The sequence below is a fragment of the Leucopleurus acutus genome, assembly GCF_964270905.1.
Source record: "Leucopleurus acutus genome assembly, chromosome: 3".
NCBI lineage: Eukaryota > Metazoa > Chordata > Mammalia > Artiodactyla > Delphinidae > Leucopleurus > Leucopleurus acutus.
Genome location: NC_139145.1, coordinates 31,555,862 through 31,575,874, shown reverse-complemented (window position 1 = coordinate 31,575,874; position 20,013 = coordinate 31,555,862). Strand labels below are relative to the sequence as shown.

The following is a 20,013-nucleotide window of genomic DNA, read 5'->3' as shown; positions in this document are numbered from 1 at the left end:
GCTGTGTTTTGAAAGTTCTTTGTATATTCTGTATACAAGTCCTTTACCAGATGTATGCTTTGCAAAAATTTTCTCCCAGTCTGTGACTTGTCTCTTCATTTTCCTAACAGTGCCCTTTGCAGAGCAGAAGTTTTTAATTTTAAAACAGGTCAAAAAAAAAAAAGTTCAATCGATCAACTTTTTTTTTTTAACATGGATCATGCTTTTTGTATCAAAAAAACTCATCCTCAAACCCAAGTCATGTAGATTTTTTCTCTTATGTCTTCTTCTAGACGTTACACAGTTTTACATTTTACATTTAGGTCTACGATCCATTTTGAATTAAATGTTGCATAAGATGTAAGGTTTGTGTGGGTTCAGTGTTCTGTATATAAACATCCAATTGTCCCAGCACCATTTGTTGAAAACACTATTCTTTCTCCATTGAGTTGTCTTTGCTCCTTTGTCAAAACTCAGCTGACTATTTTCGAATGGGTCTATTTCTAGGCTATGTATTCTGTTCCATAAATTTGTATGTCTAATATTTCACAAGTACCATGCTATCTTGATTACTGTAGCTTTATAGTAAGTCTTGAAATTGGATAGTGTAATTCTTCCAAGTTTGCTCTTCTTCAATCTTGGCAGTACTTACCTTGAAATGAATTCTTTTATTTCTAAATTGTTTCTTGAGTTCTCTGCCCTTCCTTTCAAATCCTACTCTTCTCTAATCATCTAATTTCTGAGTTTTTAAAATTCAGATTTATGTTGTTCTTTTAGAGTTTATAAAGTCTTAAATTTGTGTAGCTAGTTTTGAACCGTCATTATAGTTTTCGTCTGTTTTGTGGGCACCTCTTTCTTACATGTTTTCATTGTTTCTATGGAGATTATTATGTTCTTATTCTTCATTTTTCTTATAAAATTTTTTTGTATGAGCTTCAATCATAATCCTCTTGGTTGCTTATTTCTTTTCTTTTTTTAATAAATTTATTTATTGTATTTATTTTTGGCGGTATTGGGTCCTCGTGGCTGCGCGTGGGCTTTCTCTAGTTGCAGTGAGCAGGGGCTACTCTTCTTTGCGGTGCGCGGGTTTCTCATTGCGTTGGCTTCTCTTGTTGCGGAGCACGGGCTCTAGGTGCGCGGGCTTCAGTAGTTGTGGCGCAGGGGCTTTGCTGCTCCGCGGCATGTGGGATCTTCCCGGACCAGGGCTCGAACCAGTGTCCCCTGCATTGGCAAGCGGTTTCTTAACCACTGCGCCACCAGGGAAGTCCCGGTTGTTTATTTCTTAAATGAAAGAAATTTCCTTTAGTCTTATGAGGTAGGGGTGGGAAGTGATAGCTTTTTTAGCTTTAAGAGTCTAGAGAGCTCATTCTTGGGGTTGTTTGTTGTTGTGGTTAAACTAATGAAAAACATGGGTTTGTATTTTCTAAGATCTGCCTCTTCTGGTGATTTCTAGCACTTTCATCGAGAAGGTTTCTTTTCATTTCTACTACTGTACCTGTTCTGATTGACTGGTCCCCAAATTTTCTTATCAACGTTAGGCCTTTCTTTGGAAAAGAGCCTTGTTTGTGGCAGTTTGAAGAATTTATAGGACCCAGAATACTCCAAGTACTATCAGTCATTATCACATCATGATTCCTTTGTTCTCACCATGAACTGGATCTAATCAAACTCCCTTCTGATTTGGCGGCTTTTCTCAGTTTGACCAGTGTTTTCCAGTGAGTACGTGTTGGTAATTTTATCAATCTCCTGTTCTGAAGGACTTCCCTCTGCTTTCTTCCACATAGATGAGACAATGCAACAGTCTTATAACCATCAGCTGTGCCCCCTTCACCCCCATCCACGTACACTCGGGAGGCAGGCGTTTACTGGGATACTCTGTCAACTAGCTTTATTGTAGATGCTGTGTGTCTTTGGTTTTGCTAGCCTAGTTGTTCAGCATGTTTTTATTTGAGAGGGGAGATTTTCAAATATTTAACCAACCCTGCCTTCCTGGAATAAGCCAAACTTGGTTGTAATATATCCTTTTCAGGTACTGCCAAATTCATTTTGCTAATATTTTGTTAGGAAATTCATACAAATATTCATGAAATATGTTGGTTGATATTTTCTCTTGAAATGCCTTATTGGGTTTTGCTATAAAGGTTATGCTATCCAAATGACAAAGTCATATTTTTAATAGAATGAGTTTATGATAAATTGATACTATTTATTTCTTAAAACTTTGGTGCAATTTACTGGCAAAGCCATCTGAGCTTAGAAAGTTCATAGTGAAATATTTTAATTAAAGGTTTAATTAGATTTAGGACTATACTACTTTCTACTCCTTCTTGTTTCAGTTTTTAATTTCACTTAATCTCTAAAATCATTAAAATAAAGTTCTTCAAAATCTGCTCTTACTATCATTTTAATCTTTGTAAAATCCATAGTTATGTCCCCCATTTTATCCTTTATGTCAGTAATTTAGTCTTCTTTCTTTTTTGTTTACTAATAAGTCCTGCTGGTTTTTATAATTTTTTCAAGAATGAAAGTTTGGTTTTTTAGAGTTTTTCTATTTCACATACTTCTGGTATTATTGATTTTCTCTCTTCTACTTTGTTATTCTTTCTCTAGCTTCTTATGATGGGTATTTTAATAAAGATTTTAGCCTTACTTCATTTTAAATATATACTCTACACAAATCAAATAACATGCTTAAAGGCTATACATTTTCCTGTGGGCATGGCTTTGACCGCAATCCACACTTTGTGATATATTGTGTGTTTATTAACATTCTGAAAAATATATCTTCCAATTTCAACAGTGAAATGTTCTTTGATTCAAAGGTTATTTAGAAGAATATCATTCAATTTCCAAATATTTTGAAAATTTCCACTTACTGCTTTTTGTTGATTTCTGTATTTCTACTGTGGTCAGAGAAAATACTCCTTATGATTGTAATCTTTTGATATTTGTTGAGACCTGATTTCTAGATCAGTATTTGATAAAAGTTCTGTATGCACTTGAAAAGAATGTTTATTCTACACTTGTTGGTTGCATGGTTCTCCTTGTTTCACTTAGGTCAGGTTTGCAAACATTGTCATTAAAATATTCTATATTGTTACTAAAAATTTTGTCTGCTTGTTCATCAACTACAAGAACCATATCTTAAACGAGTATGAACTTGTCCATTAGTTCTGTTCAATATTTGTTTTCTGTATTTTCAGAATATGTTTTTAATATATACTATACATAACACATACACGCACACTATACATAATACATACATACATACTATACATAATAGTACATACAAACATAGATTTGCTGTACCTTCCTGGTATATTTACTCCTTTATCATTATGAAATATCCCTCTTTATCTCCATTAATGTTTCTTGTTTTGAAGTCTTTTATCTGTGTTAATACAGCCACACCAACCTTCTATTGGTTAGTGTGTTCATGGTATCATTTTCTATCCTTTTACTTTCAGCTTTTCTCTCTCCTTATGCTTAATGTTCATCTTTTGAAAGAATCATATAATTATTCTTTATTTTTTAATCCACCCTGGAAATCTGTCTTTTAATTAAAGTATTAATCATTTTCATACAAAATAATTATGATATATTTTTATTTAAATACATCATCTTACTATTTGTTTCCTTTGTCTCATTTTGTTCTATGTTCCCTTATTTGAATTAATCACATTTTTGGGTATCATTCTATGTCATTTCTCCCTCTATTAGGTTATACATTTTTTAACTATTCTTTTCAAAAGCTATCTTACAGATTACAAAATGAATCTTTGATTTAATAAGGCAATAAACATTAGCACTATTATCACTTTCTGCATAATTCAAAGATCTTCAAACACAAACTCCATTGACCTTTCCAAGTTTTGTGCGACTATTTCTATCCTAAGCTTCTTTCAATATAGAACAGTCAAGTCCCACCTCCTTCGTAACACTGACTTTTTAAAGAGACCAGGGCAGTTATCTTGCAGAATGTCTCAGCTACAGGATTCACTTGTTTCCTGCTGGTTTTAGTTAGCTTGTTCCTCTATCCTGTTCACTTCCTGGAAGTCAGACGCGAGCTCGAGCTAAACTGGCACATTTAGCCAATGCTTTGAAATTTATATTTTGTCACATCAGGGACATGATAATTCTAACCTCATAATGTTATATGGATTAAATGAGATGGCCTATGGCATCTGACACATAACAGGGAAAGAGCAGAGTTTCTCAACCTCAGCACTACTGACATTTTGGACTGGGTAATTCTTTGTTGTGGGAGCTATTCTGTACATTGTAGGATGCTTAGCCACATTCCTGACTTCTACTCAGTACATGCTATTAACATCCTACAGTTTTGACAACCGAAAATGTCTCCAGACATTGCCAAGGGTCCTCTGGCGGGGAAAACTGGTCCCAGTTCAGAACCACTGGTATAGAACAAAAACCTAGGTATTTGATAAATATTCTACAAGTGCTTACTATCACGCTTTGTGCAAGGCTTAGAGATTAACAGTTAAATGGAACATAATTCCTCATCTCCAAATACTCATAGTTCTGCGGAGAGACAATGAGGCAAACAGGGAATTAAAATATGGTATAAGTGCTATGATATGGCCCATAATGTGTTGTCATGAGGAAAGGGGCACCTAACTCAGCCTGGAGCAGAGGTCCTTTCACAGAGGAATAGAGAATTCCTGAGTAGAGACCTGAAGGACAGGATTCTCTGCCTTTTCCCTGTAAGCCTCAAGAGATTACACCCGTAATGACCATTCCAAATGAAAATAAACATTACAGAAATGATACAATTTCCAGCCTCTTTCAGAGTATGATGAATAAAGATTAATTTACTACCAAATATAGAGACACAGGTAAAGTAAGCCAGTAGTGAGAGCCAGGGGTGATGGCACAATCAGCCCTCTACCTCTTCCCTTGTTAATAGCAAATACATTGTAATTTCCCACTCTATAGTCCTCGGTCTGCGGGCAGACTGGATAACCAAAACCAGATAAACACTAGTCAGGATCACATCACACACACTGACACTGAAAGGCCTTAAATGAGAGAGCCTGTCCAGCTGTACATACTAGTCCAGCTACCTATACTTCCCTTCTTCTTCCTGACCAAGTGCTTCTCAGCTCACTCGCAATTTAAGTCAGAAACTGGCTAGCTGTTCACTAAGCCTGTTTCCTCTACTTCCAGGGCATATAGCTCGACTAGTTTCCTAGCCTCCCCTGCAGTTTACTGTGGCCACATGACTCAGTTCCAGCCCAAGGTATGTAACAGTAGAAGTAACATGTAGTCCTTCCAGGTCTTTTCCCATGAAAACCTCCCATGTACAATCCTTCCTGCTGTTTTCCCTTCCACTAGCTTGATGCCGACAAACACTGGTACCTTGGAAGCCACGATTTAAAGATGGCGGAGCCAGGGAACGGGAGGAGCCCATGTCCCGAAGTCTCCCCTTGGAGCAGAGAGGCCCAGAAACCAGGAATGCCCTTATTGGGTTTTATATGAATAAGAAGTAAACTTCCACCCTGTTAAGCTATGAGATTTGAGGGTTTATCTAGTACAGCAGCTAGCATTACCCTCTTAATACACCAAGGCAGAGAAACAGCCAGGTTTACCCTACGACTGTAATCCTCTCAGTCCTTCAGACGTGCAAGGTATTTCAGCCATGTTGACCAAGCCAAAGAAAAGCGCCTTTTGCTAGACTATTCCACGGATATTCCCTGGAGTTCAATGGGTATGTGAGAGGCTATTTGCAGGGCCATTGCTAAAGATCACACTTCATCGAATGCTTGCAGCAGAGAAATATGAAAGGACGTGGGCTTTGAGGTCAGACAGATGTGGCTTTGAATCTTGGCTCCCCCCACTGACAATTCTTTGGCTTCATCTCCCTCAGCCTCTGTTTCTTCATCTGCAAAATGAGGGTAATCACACCTCACAGGAATTTTGCGGGGATAAAATAAAAGATAGCATATAATATACTGGCATAGTTCCCAGCATGTCCAAGGTACTCAATTAGCTCTTTCCCAACAACCATGAAATTAATGAATTGGAAATTTATTTATACTTCTAATCAGAAGACTAAGCAAGAAGTGGCCTTCTCACAAAGGATTTTGTATTTATTCTTCCACGTAAATGTTGAGTATTTCATACAAAGGAAGCAGGTTCAACAAGTACTTTTATTTTTTTTTTCCCTGGGTCTAAATAAGGAGAAGAGTTAACATTTTAAGAAACTTAAAAGTATAGATAGAGTCAACATTCATTATTTTTATCTCTATTTTCCCTTATAAGAAATTAAAATCATATTTTCAAACCAACAAGAGAACATATGCTGACCTTTGACCCAGAAGGAGAGCAATGAATGAGACAGTTCACAACACAGAGCGGGGAGTAAAGGCTTTTGCTGGGTAATATTCCCTCAGGTTGCCCCAGATGGAATGCCTCCAAGGGAAAAGATGGCACATTACAAAGCTCACAAGTTGGTGGAAAGTCCTATACTTTACCCAAGCCTATCTCTGTAGATGAGATTTGGAAACAGGACAGGTAAAGATGGGAAGATCCTTAAGCTGGAGGAGCAGAGAGCTGTTGCAGGCCCGTCGCCCGAATGCAGGAGAAGGAGGCTGAAATATCAGGTCAACCAGGATACAGAAAGAAGCGTGGAAAGAGCCGCCCACCAGCATGACTAAGTGCTCTTGGGGACAATCCCCTCTCAAAGGGCAGAAAGCAAATATCCAGATGTTATGAGCTGCCAGATGTGATTAACCGAGGAAAGGGGAAGCTGCCCACTTAACTATCTGAGCAGCCTCCCTCATCACAGTGACCCGAGAGTTTTCTGCAAAAGCGTTAATCAACAAAACGAATGGAGGCTCCATCCATCTCCCATCCCCACCCCTTTTGCTCTCTCCCTCTGTCAGAGTCAGAACAGTGGCCTATTTTCAAACCACTGGCAATGCACTCTCTCATGAAAATATGTGGGCTTCCTGACACAGGCTGATGCTCACTCAGAGAAGATACAGGCACACCGAAGGCCTCGCCTACCCGCCTGTCCTTCCTCTCCCACGAGAATGGGGCAGAGGGGGCCCCCGAGGAGAAGGCCTGAGGAGGGAGCCTGCTACCCATGTATAGGAGTAGGGAGTTTCTGATGCTAGTTTCCATGACAGGGATAGCTAACTGAGGTCCTTCTTCCCCCACAGAAGGGAAGGCTGAGGCTTGGGCAGGAACAAGCCCCACGTACAGCTACCAAGACAGAGCTCAAGGCTGGGAAGCAGAAAAACAAGCCCCAGATGCCAATTCTAGCATCTTTTAAAGAAAAAAAGTTTAAATGGGTTTCAGTGTCTCTTTAGCAGGCATCTAATGTGCTTTAAATATAATAGCAAACATTTTATTAAACACTGGAGCCCTTTTTTTTCTTAGCAAGCCCACAACGAAGCCAATTTACAAACAAACAAGGCTTTTCAAGAAAGGAGGCTGTGCTGTACTTACAATCGCTCCAGCTGCTTCAGATCCTGGAAGGCGCCTCTCTCGATGACGCTGACCTGGTTGTCTTCCAGATGCCTGGAACCACAAAGGCAGCAATGGTCAAGGACAAGCGGGCCTCAAGGATCCTCGTACTAGGCTGCAGGCCATGCAGGCATGGTCACTCAGCCCCTCCCTCGACCCTCGGATGGGCCCCCTCAGCCAGGATCAGTCTGGGGGGACAAGATAATTCACATCCCAGCTTGGTGTCACGGTAACCAGGGTTTCACCGCCTGCATACTTCTACCTGACAGATTGGTTTCCAAGCCTCTATTTTAAGAATGTTCTCAGCAAATACCCTCCCAAGCACTGCAGGATGTTGCACAGAAAAAGAAGAGGTAAAAGCTGCTTCTTATAAAAACCACACATATATTCAGCATCTCTTCCCTCGGAGCTCCCTCCTCCAAGGATTCAAAAATACTTCATTGAAAAGGGCCTTCTCTGCTCACTCTGTCTCTGGGTCACCTCGTAGAAAGGTGAAGCTATTGTTGGGTGCCTGCCTGTGCCGGAAACGTCACAAGCCCAGAGCCTGGCTGCTCCCAACATGAAGGTGATGGTCACAAAAGCTAAGTCCTCCCAGCCACAGGCTCTGCTGACCTCCAAAGTCCTCCAAGCAGATGATTAAAAGTTTGATTCATGCATGTGGCATATCCTAAGAATTGAGCAGACAATGAAACATTTGTTTCCCTAAGTTTGAAAAAAAAAATGGCAGCTTCAAATGGATTAGCTGAACAGTAGGAAAGAGAAGAAGTGAGGCTGCATAGTTTCCATCCAGGGCTGACCCTGGTGGCTGAATGGGACTTAACCGGGATGCAGTTGTGATTGAAGGATGTTTCTTTGGTAGATGGAGTTTAGAAGGGCTGTGTGGGTTCCTCTGGATCAGGCAGGAGGACAGGCGCCCTGAGGCACCTGACGGAAAAGCAGAAGGAAGGAAGAGTAGCCTTGAGGAAGCTTGGCCTTCACTTCAGAATAACTCCTTGCACGCCAGCCCTCCACCTCTGAGATATTTCATAACCCACTGCACTTCTTAGGCTTAACACTCAGACCCTTGTGTTTATTTTCAAGTCCATCTTCCTCGCTGTGCTTAAGGACCAAGAGGGTAAGGTCTTCTGTTCATCATCACAGTCCCAGCCCTAACACAGGTGCCCAGCACAGCAGCCACTTCATAGACTTAGTGAATGAAGAAAACACTAAAGAGGACATTGGACCACAGCACGTACTGATTTTACATCAAGGAAAAGGCTAGTCCAGGACACATGAAGTTTCCGACTATCAGGGCGATGGGGATATTTTGTATGGGCTCAACGATATAATTTTGTGAAGTTGTTGCAAACATTTAAAAAAATCGGGATATTACACACACATACACACCCCACAGAAGAAACTCCAAAATCAGCTCTCATATTTCCAAATATCAACAACTTTGGATGAGGCCAGAGTCCTCATCCACTCTGATTCACACATTTATGTTCCTTCTGCCCCCTGTAGGCTGGTCTCATATAGGCTCCTCACTTAACATACATGGGCTCCCAGGAACAGCGGTTAAGAGACTTGCCCAAGGAGAAATTATTTGTATGAAGTCACACAGCTAGTGAGGGTGGACCTAACTCCCGATCTGGTGTGCTTATCAAATTTGGTTGAGAATCCCTTTTCTGATTTCTTACTAGCTGATGGCGTGCTTTTGAACTATCTAGCCAACCTCTCAGAGACTCAGTTTCCTCATCTGTAAAATAGCACAGATAAAACATTTCATAAGTCCTTGTAAGAATAAAAGTGGAATAAAGTATATAAATTATCCAGCCCAGGATCTGGAGTACAATCAGAGGCTTAATAAATGTTCTTTTCCTTCCCTTTTCTTCCTTTTCCATCCCGCCATATGGCAAGGAGGGCCTTGGAATGCTAGCAGACTCACACTAGCACATCTTGCTAAACAGGGAACCAGTTCAGTACTTGTGACTGGGGGTTTGTTCAGCTGGGTTTTTACTATCAATCAATCCATCATAGAGCTTGCTGTCATTACTTCCCAATTGTTACAAGGGGCAACACTATAGGGTGGCTTAGCGTCACATTCCCTCAGGGTTTCTGAAGGAGTCTAACTCCAACCTCCCATGAGGAATCTCTTAATTCTGTCCTAATTAATCTAACACTACCAGCTTCTTTTAGAAAGGGGAGTAGAAGGGATGGTCGATACCTGCCCCTCCTCCTCTTTGCTCAAGCCCTGGGAGGCTAACTTTTACCGGCTTCGTCAGGAAGCTTCCTTGACTCTGGTTTCCTATTGGGTTCAACCAACCAGGAGATGAGAGGGTGGGAGAAGAGGGAGTGAGGTGGGGGTTTATTCCCAGCTCCCTCCTTCCCTACCAAGTCACTGCAGGTGGACTGCATTCCTCTACCTAAGACCCCAGGTGCTAACAGGCAGTCCTTCCTTTGCTGGGCTCAGGTAACCACTCCCTCCCGCTGGTCCTTGAGGCTCAGAGGGGACTAGCGACCGACGGTTGTTGCTAGCCTCAGGGAACTGCGCCAACTAACTCTACCTGGTTTCTCTTAATCTCACCCACACCTTTGCAAATAAATCTTTATTTAGCTCTCCTCATTTGTCCTGCTGGGATCCTGACTGGTAAGGTAGCTAGGGTCTCTTCTTGATGTACTTCCTAGACCGATCGGAATCCAGCCTAGTACCCGGTCTTTAAAGGCTCAAGAAATAACCAACACTTGATGAATAAATGGATCACTGAATGAATGAGCTGTGGACTTCCCATCCAGACTTCTAGGCTGCGATGCAATTCAGGAGTTTGTGCTAAAACCATCGCTATCACTCTCACTTTACTGAGCAGATGCAGGAGACCCGGGGATCCAGGAGGGGCTGGACACCCAGAAGGGCTGACTATGGCTTGAATCTGTTCTGAGTTAGAGCGATACAGACCGTGCTCATTTTCAGTTCTTTCGGCATTGTTATTTTTTTACTTTTAACACTGGATCAGAATCGGAAATCACCCGCATGTGATGATGGCTGGGGTGGAGTTTAACTCTTTAATTAACCCCATTTGGGATAAAGCTGGTTCCCACATTGTGGGCATACTTGCAAGAGTTCTCGCAACAGACTACTAAGAAAGGGAATATAATTGATACCACTAGAAGAGACCTTTTCCTATTCCTGCCCCTTGGAAGAAAGAATTGTTATAAGCAATTCTTATATCTTCCCCCCGAATGTACTTTATTTGGGGAAAACCTCTGGATGAAGCCAAAGTTCCCCAATCTCCATTTTATTTGCTTTCGCCCATTCACCTGCACCGTATTAACAGTTCCGCATGGAAATGGGTGGCAGGCTCCAATTATTCAAGATGACCTAGTCTTTTCTGGTTTCACTATAAATTGTAAATAAGAAACAGATACAGGGAATACGCCGAGGTGTGATGAAAGCTTTTCAAAAAGATAGTTGTCTAGGTTACTCAGCTAAAAAGAATAGACTGAGGGAAAATATGGTTTAAACGTCTGGATACTTTATTGGTGTCAGTTAGAAAGCATTTCAGCTACCCCACGTAGCAGATTCTTTCACACTAATAAAGGGCCACTTGAATGGGATTGTCTTTGAGTTGCTAAGGAAGATAATGAAACACAGTATATTAATAGAGTCTAAGAAGTGAGGGGAGGGGGAGGGTTTCAGCACTGCTTATCAAAATAAGAAGAATGTACCAATTAACTGAAAAGATAAACTGTAGTCAAAGGAATGTTGTAGACCATCCAGAGGATATTAATATGATCTTTTGTGATTATTTTAAACTTTCTATTTGCAGACAGCAGATATGGAAGCTGGAATTTTTACTAGTCTTTCTGATGTAATGGTAAGAAAATCAAAGGGTTGTTTTTGACTTTGTTAGAAAAATGAAGCATTAGGTGAAATTTCTGACTTGTATGAAAGGACATTTCTCACAGATTCTGGGGGAAAAAAATGGAAAAAAAATAGAGAAGTTAAGTGTTTGTTCTTTAAGTTGGGAAGTGACCTGGAATCAGGAGTTTACTGCCTATATCTCTTTAATAAAAATCACCCTAAAACTGAGCCATGAAAATCCCCCGCCTTTATCCCAATCTCCATTCTGATCCCCACACACTTGTCGGAGCTGCCAGTCATTTGACGGACACATGACTGCTTGGGGCAAAAGAAAGACTTGGCAGAGGGTAGGGTCTTCCCTCCAGGGATGGGGGGAGGGGGGGTGCACTGGCCAAAGACCAGAGACCACATCGAGGGGAGAGCATCTGCTAGCTGGAGGCCCAGCACTGAGATCCTAGCAGTGCCACACCCTGTTACTCAGGGAAACTCCGGTCGGCCACTTGCACATCACACCGCACTTACCAAATTCCTACACTATCACCTTCCTGGTTTTCTAAACTTCCTATAACACAAATGAACAGAGGCACTGCATGGAGGTTAGAAAGCACACATTCTGGCTTCTGAGTCCTCCTCCTTCAGTTCCCTGCTATGTGGAGTTGGGACCACTTAACCTATCTGTGCCTGTTTCCTCTGGGCAGATAAGGGTTAATAACTATGTAACAGAGCTTGGTCTGTGGAAGGTACCATATATACATCAGTTATCATCATCATCATGACCATCTACTTCTCAATCAGGAAAACAATGAGACACAAGTAATGTTCCACAGGTTTCAGTGAGAATAAACACATTGTTCGTGAAAGTGTCAAAATCATAAAGCATTATATGTGTAACTATTAGGGTTAGAAGGACTTCTAAATACTTGTTATGGGTCAAACTGCATGCCCCCCAAAATTCATATATTGAAGCCCTAACTCCAAATATAACAAAAAGTGACTTTATTTGGAGACAGGGTCTTTACTAAGTAATCAAGTTTAAATGAGGCCATTAGGATGGATCCTAATCTAATAGGACTGGTGTCCTTATAAAAAGGGAAAATTTGGACACAGAGACAGACGTGTGTAGAAGGAAGACAATGCAGAGAGACCCAGAGACAGCTATCGTAAAGCCAAGAAATCCCTGAGGCCTCCAGAAGCTAGAAGAGAGGCCTGGACCACATCCTCCCCTCAGAGTCCTCAAAAGGAACCAACCCTGCCAACACCTTGATTTTGGACTTTGGAAACTGAGACGATAAATTTCTGTTGTGTAAGCCCCCCAGTCTGTGGTACAAAGTTACAGTAGCCCTAGAAAACGAATATACTACTCATTCCCTATTTTACAGATGAGAAAAGTAAGGCCCAAAGGAGTACGATAGGGTACGAGGTCACATGGGCAGTTAATTCTGAGTCAGGACCAGAACCTAATATTTCCAGTCCCCAAAATACAACTCACTGTATTATAACCGGCTATGAGTAAAAAGAAGGAGGTGGCTTTAGATACCAAGACTTTAGCTGCTACTTCTAGCAAAAAGCTGCCAGCCAAGATTCCAGGACACGACAAACACCAAGGCAGTGGCCCGATTGCCCAGGCTGCACTCCAGGTCTGGAGTCACATGTATGGGTCAAAATCACCTTCTGAGTAAAGAAGGAAAGAGGGTCCAATTCCTCCTCTCTTGTACCTCTGAATGTCTGAGACTCGTCAGTGCCCAAGAATTTGGGCAGCTTCTTATCACTCAGATTTAGGGATGGATGAAAGTGTTCAATATTTAGCAATGAAACCTGATATTTCTTGCTCCCCTGCTGCACCAATGCCCCTCTCAAATTTTGCTACCTGTCTGCACAGCTGCAAGTGTTCAGCAAGAGCTCTGGCCCTGTCTGACTCTCTCCCTCCTTCCTCCCCTCCTCTCCATTAAGCAACAAGATAAATAACTTCTGTCTTGACTGATCTTTTAATTCACAGGCTGAGGGAGAAATTATCATCTCTATGGAAGGGAAGCATGGTTAGCCAACCTGACCCTGCTGTCATCCTAGAAGCCGGGCATGGTGATTTATTTGTGTATAACCTTCTGTGTTCCCTGTCACTGGAACTGACTTCTTCCATTGGTCTAGCCCAGCCTACAGCATGGAGACACAGAATGAGACAGCTGGGGAAGGAAACCTGGATGTACTAATGAAGGGCTTTCTGCTGCAGAAGGGCGAATTCTTGTTATCCAGTGCTTGGGGGTGTGATGTCAGGGCAGTGGGACATTTTCACAAGGCTGAAGAGCTGAGAGTGAAAATGCATTGGAGAGCCACGCATTACTTACAAGACTCGGAGGTTCTTGAGTCCAGCGAAATCGGTCTTGGTGATCCTGGTGATGTTATTTCTGTCCAGGTCACTGCAATGGAGAACAAATGTGGGTCAGATTTTTGCAGGTTACACTTATGGTCTATTTAACCCAGACTGGCTTAAGCTGGAGGGACGTTGCTTGTTAAGGACAAGGCAATTCCCATGATTAATGATATTCCCTAGAGCATGTCCAACCAACTCAAAGGACATTGTATGGAATAAGCTAGCCATTATGTACACAGTAGAGCCCTGGTATGTTTAGCTGCCTGGCTTCTCTTGCCCCTTCTTCAGATAACAAATTTTTCTTTGGAAGCCCCCCTCCCCCAGCTCTTGGATCATATCATACAAGTGGGGCTGACTCCTCTCCCCAACTCTGGAGATGGGCACCTGATCTAGGCCAGGGTTATAAGCATCTTCACTCCCTGTGACCACAGTAATTGTTTCAGGAGTACACACACGACTCAAATTCCCAACAGCTTTCGCTCCACTGGAGTTGCCAGAAGCTATCTAGCTACCATGAAGAGAGAATATCCAGAGTCAGGAGATGAAAAGAGACTGGTTCTGGTGCTATGCTATGAGTAGCTGGATCCACCCATGCCTGATGCCAGAAACCTCTGTATTTTGAGATTATGTGAGCCAATCTATCCCATCTCCCTTATATTTTGTCCGAAATCAGTTTGAGTTGAATTTTCTATCACCTGAAACCAAAGGAATCTTGACCGACTTTGGTACCCACCTAGGTACTTGTCTATTTTCCAGCTAATCTGCAAACTCTGAAGGCAAAGACCATATCTCATTTAACTCCATAGCCCAACATAGTAGAACATGTGCCTGACAAGAGTAATCTCATACAACAGGTAAAAGACAGCTTCATGGATTAATCCTGCCCCAATTTGTAGGCTGAAGCTCCTGAAAATGGCCCTAAAGAGAAGAATTTGCCATGGAAGAGCTCAAAGCATTATGGTGGCGTTGGTGTCCAGGAGAAGGAGGCACCTTGGATGGTAGAAAACCAGAATTAGAGAAAACCAAAGTCAAGAAAGAACTTGTGAACAATCATATAAATACTGTGTTCACTAAAGCTATCTACGAAGACGGGATACAAAAAAAAATCTTTTTAAAAAAGAACCATGAATAATATGTTACAGTTTTTAATAATGGAGGCTGAACAATTAATTCCTATTTACCATGTCTCCTTGATCAGAAACTTTTCAAGGTTTTGGCCAAGTTGGAGTTTAGCTTTGCTTCCCGCCAGAACATTTAGGTACTAAAAGGCCATTTTCCCAATGATGGACCCCCATCCATACGTTCACTACTTCTTTGGTTCTCCTACTCAGGTCCTCAAGTTGCCATCCTGTTATTACGCCTCAGAAAGACCTGTGAGCTCTCAAGTTGCATAAAATGAAAAGGGAAACAATTTTCAGATTCTAGCACTCTGTATAAAGAAAAATCAAATTGGAGGAGGGATTACTCTCCTGATTTCAAAAAGTCATACTGAAATAAAAATCAAGTGAGTCCTGGAGCCCCCTCCCTGGGGAACCACCTCCCTTCGTCATCCAGTTTTCCTGTATATAAAGTAACAATCATTTAGGTTATTACAGAATATTGAGCAGAGTTCCTTGTGCTATACATATACAGTAGGTCCTTGTTGGTTATCTATTTTAAATACAGTAGAGGATATATGTATATGTATAGCTGATTCACTTTGTTATAAAGCAGAAACTAACACACCATTGTAAAGCAATTATACTCCAAAAAAGATGTTTAAAAAATAAATAAATAAATCCAGTAGTGTGAATATGTAAATCCCAAACTCCCAAAAAATGTTAAAAAATACAGTAACAATCAAAGTTGGTTGTTTTTTTTTTTTTAACATCTTTATTGGGGTATAATTGCTTTACAATGGTGTGTTAGTTTCTGCTTTACAACAAAGTGAATCAGCCATACATATACATATGTTCCCATATCTCTTCCCTTCTGCATCTCCCTCCCTCCCACCCTCCCTATCCCACCCCTCTAGGTGGTCACAAAGCACCGAGCTGATCTCCCTGTGCTATGCGGCTGCTTCCCACTAGCTATCTACCTTACCAAAGTTGTTTCTTAACCAGCTTGTGCTGGAGAGAGGCAGCATTTAGACTTCTCAGACTAAGCTGAGGGCTGGTAAAGGAGAGCAAGAGTCACACGGGGAAATAATGAAAGCTGTTCACGTGAGGAGTGGACACCAGCACACAGACAGGAATCTGTGTGTGCTCATCACCACCCCGAGTTCCTTCTTACCCCCCATCTCAACTGGGATGGATGTCTGGGGACCGTGACAACTGAGAATATGACAATGCAACCAAGGGTTTAATCACCAGGGCACAGCGTGGTAACTCAGCAGCTTGTGTCAGCGGCTGCGGCACTGATATTTTCAATTAATATTTATTTATGAAGGGGCACAAAGTGTGCCGCTGAAATGCCGAGGACTTGGAGGCATGTGTTCGGGTGGGGACTGTGGGGTTGCCTCAGGCACAGAGTCAGTGTGTGGGAGGCTGAGCTTCAGAGGGAGGCAGCCATGAGTTTGAATGCCTGCCCTGCCACTTCCTGAGTGACTGGTGGGCAGTTCGCTTCATCTCCAAGGCTCAGTTTCTCCAACACCCTCTAACTGACGGCGACAATCCTGACCTCAAGAGTTTTTACGAGGGTTAAATGAGATGACGACGCATACACAGTGCTTATCAGGCACTCGTTAAATAATCGTGGCAGCTACCGTTACTATAATTAGTTGAGTGACAGCACCAAGAGTGGTCCCCTTCTGCTGCCTCTCCCGTGCAGTGTGTCTAGGACACCTATTTCCCTGGTATCTGGCTACAGAGAGAGGGTAGGGAGGGAGCTCTGTTGTCTGTCTGCCCCAAACCCCACCACCACCCCTGCCCAACGCGCACACTGCCAGGGAGGCCAGGGAGCATGTGGGTTTTGGGTGACACAGGTCAGGGTTCAAATCTCTGTCCCGCTCCCCACTCCTAGCTGTGTGAATCTGAGTCACTGACTTAAGTTCTCTGAGCTTCCATGCTTTACATAACCCTCTCCTGCTTGCAGACCTTGGTTTGGTGAGGACAGAGCCTGGATTGCCAACCCGCTTGGCTGAAAATGGGAACTAAGGAAACTGACACTGAGAAGAGGCTGCACCACCTCATGTGCCGTCCCTTCCCCAGCCCCGTCATCCCAGGCCAGGCTCCTTAGCCAGATTTCTCAGCCTTCAGCTCTGTCCTTTGAAGCAATCAGTCTACTTTAGCTCAGTATGAGCTCTGAACCATCTGCAGGCACGAATGATCCCATCTGGGGTGATGTTAGACGGGGAAGCCATTACAGCATCTAGATCGGGGGTAGGGTGGGGAAGTGGGGCCGTTTCATCAATAAAACATGTCTACAAACAGTTCCTTTGACACACCTGTCCTCAAGAGGTAGAGTCTCTGCCCCTTTCCGCTGAGCCTGAGCAGGCCTTTGTGACTGCTTGGACAAAGAGGATTCTGGCAGAAGCGATGCTGCAGAACTTCTGAGGCTAGATTAGAAGCGGCAATAAGTGACCGCCTGGCTGCTTCTCAGAGCACTTGCATTGGAGCCCTGAGCTGCCACGTGAGGTCAGAAGACCTGAAATCCCCAATGGTAAGATCACGTGAGGGGACGAGAGAGAGAGAGAGAGACAGAGAGAGAGAGAGGCAGGCACCTGAGGAGCCCCATCTGGTCCAGCCCTGGCTGTTTGAGTCTTCACAGCCTAGAGGTCAGGCGTATGAGTGCAGACGCCTTTGAGATTCCAGCCCCAGCTACCATCTGACTGTGACTTACGAGAAATTCTGAGCCAGATCGCCCAGCTGAACCACTCTTGAATTCCTGCCCACAGAAACCATGAGAGGCAATACTAAAGCGAGCGCATATCTTTAAGCCATTAAGTTTTGGAGTGATTCGTTTTGCAACAATAGAGAGATGGAAGAGAATGGAAGAGAAATATTTAATGTCTGAAGAGTTAATTTACCATGAACAACAGAACTCCATTCATATGACTCTCAATGGCATGTCCTTTCTGAGGCTTGCCTGCCACTCTGGAGACCCTCAGTCCTGCCATTATGGCCAACGATGGTTCAGAGGGGCCAAGGATGGCTCAGAGGGGCACATGTCACTGTAGGGATGAGATGAGAACCGGCCCTTCTCTCAGGCTCTGAGAAGAAGAGACTGCATAATTAGGGCTGCCCATCCCTCTAAGTGGGGCTTAGGATGCCATGGGAATCACCATGGTATTATATTAGTGTTCACAAATGTGGTTGCCATGCATTGAACACTGGGGCAGAGACTGGCAAGTTGTCCACCGCACCATTTTCCTTCTGTCCAGTGCACAGAGATAGACCACATTTCCCAGCTTCCCTTGCAGGGAGGTGCAACCATGTGACTGAGTTTCATCATTATTACATGAGCACAAGTAATATATGCCACCTTCAGGCCTGTTCCATAAAACTTCCTGCCCAATCCTACATGGCAGCTAGAAAGAGCCTGACTCCTTGAATGACTGCATGCAACTGAGATCTTCTTCCCCTGTCTCCCCATTTACCCATATTAGACTCAGACATGTTCCAGAAATAACCCTTAAGTCACTGAAATTTGGGGACTATCTGTTACAGCACTCTACAGTGATGAATGCAGTATCTTTGAGTCAGGAGCTTTCTAACCTTTTTCTTTTCCTTCTCTTTGCAATAGTTCTGAAAGGTAAGTATTACTACCTTCCTTCAACAGATAAAAAATACTGAAGATCAGCCTTAAAAAGATACTTGCTGGGCCCAAACTATGCACCAGGCACTGTACCAAAAACTTTATGTTTATTCTCTCTAATCCAGTCAGCAATCGTATGTAGTAGGTACCTTCATTATCCCATTTTTCACATGAGGAAGCACCCTAGCTTAGAAGATTTTATCGGTAAGTCAAATTGCCACGAGGTCATACAAGCAGTAAGTGGCAAGGTGGGGATTTGAACCCAAGCTCTTTGAATGCAGAGGCCATGTTTTTAACCATCACATCATGCTGCCCATCTCCAGCTAGGGTCTAAACATATTCTACTATATCAGGGTAACCAATGACTGCCAGAAAAATGAATGAATAAATAAATAGAACAGAATAGAATTTACCATCATATGTCTTAAAGAAAGTGAAGGGATACTCCTAGTGGCTTTGCTGCTCCCCACTCCAGCCAAGTTGGTGCATTTTTTATCCCATCTCCCCTGTGAGATCTGGACCCGTACAAGCGCTGAGCCCCTCTGCAAACTCCAGGGGAAAGTGCTTTCTTGCTGTTTTTGCCCATGTCTGGTTTCTACCATGTTCCTCATCATCTACCACCTCGCTTTCATAAACAGGCATCACCATGGTAAACTCCTGCATTATTTTTCCCCATCACAATCAGTGAATCATACACCAGTGCTGTGACTTGGAGCTCTGCAGTATTTCCACATCTGTTTGACACCTTTGGTGGGGTGGGGAGGAAGTGCAATTCAGAACAACATTGGAAAAAATGAAACAAAAATGTTCCAGGGCGGACCACTGTCCTTATCTTGGCATGTGTATATTCATCCTTCTTTTGATTCATTATCTGGCAGCCTTGCAAAAATTTTTTTTGCCGTGGCACATTCAGGAAGGGCAAGGAGCAAAAAACAACCCGCAGTGAGGCAGCATGGGCTTGGAGAAAAGGGCTTCAACTACAAACTCAGAAGATGTGGATCTGAGTCTCCACTTTCTCACTTCTTAGCTATGGGACTTTGAGAAAGTCACTTAACTTTATAGAGCCCCAGTTGTTGGTACTGTTGATGAAACTTTTATAAAGTATGACCCAAAATACCAGATGCACGGGATTGCTATGAGGCTCAAGAGCTAAAGTATGTGAGGAAGTGCTTTCTAAACAGCACTGGGAGTGGTTAATTTTCACCCACAGCCAACAACTGGTAGCGAGAGGATGCAGAGGATAGATTAGCACTGGCTTCACAAAAGATGTTTATCTGTGATGGTGAAACATACGGAGTTAGAGAATACACCATCAGTTCAGATCAGACTTTAAGACCACCTGCCCTCTGTATGACCAGTGTATACAGAGCACCGCCTTCTGGGTTTCAGGAAAGAAGATAAGGTCTCAACATACGGTGAACTTGTAAGGGCTGCCCTACAACACAGTAGTCCCTAAAGCAGGGGTATACAAGCGGAGATTAGTCGTTGACTCGTGTTGAGCATGATGCCTAGGGTGCCCTTGCGACAGGCAGGAGGCTGGATTCACGACCCATAAAGTCCTGACCATTTTGAGATCTCCAGTTCTCATATCTGGGGGCCC

The 20,013-nt window shown here is 42.8% G+C and overlaps 1 protein-coding gene across 2 annotated transcripts in view; it reads right to left on the bottom strand.

The window, feature by feature from the left end:
* Positions 1 to 20,013, bottom strand: part of SLIT3 (slit guidance ligand 3) — a gene marked incomplete at its 5' end in the record, with an annotated part of 610,658 nt that overhangs the window by 552,501 nt on the left and 38,144 nt on the right. For both annotated transcript variants that reach the window (XM_082835732.1, XM_082835733.1), the window contains 2 exons: positions 7,453 to 7,524; positions 13,654 to 13,725. In XM_082835732.1, the coding sequence (XP_082691858.1) occupies positions 7,453 to 7,524; positions 13,654 to 13,725 (144 nt within the window). The remainder of the gene's footprint in view (positions 1 to 7,452; positions 7,525 to 13,653; positions 13,726 to 20,013) is intronic.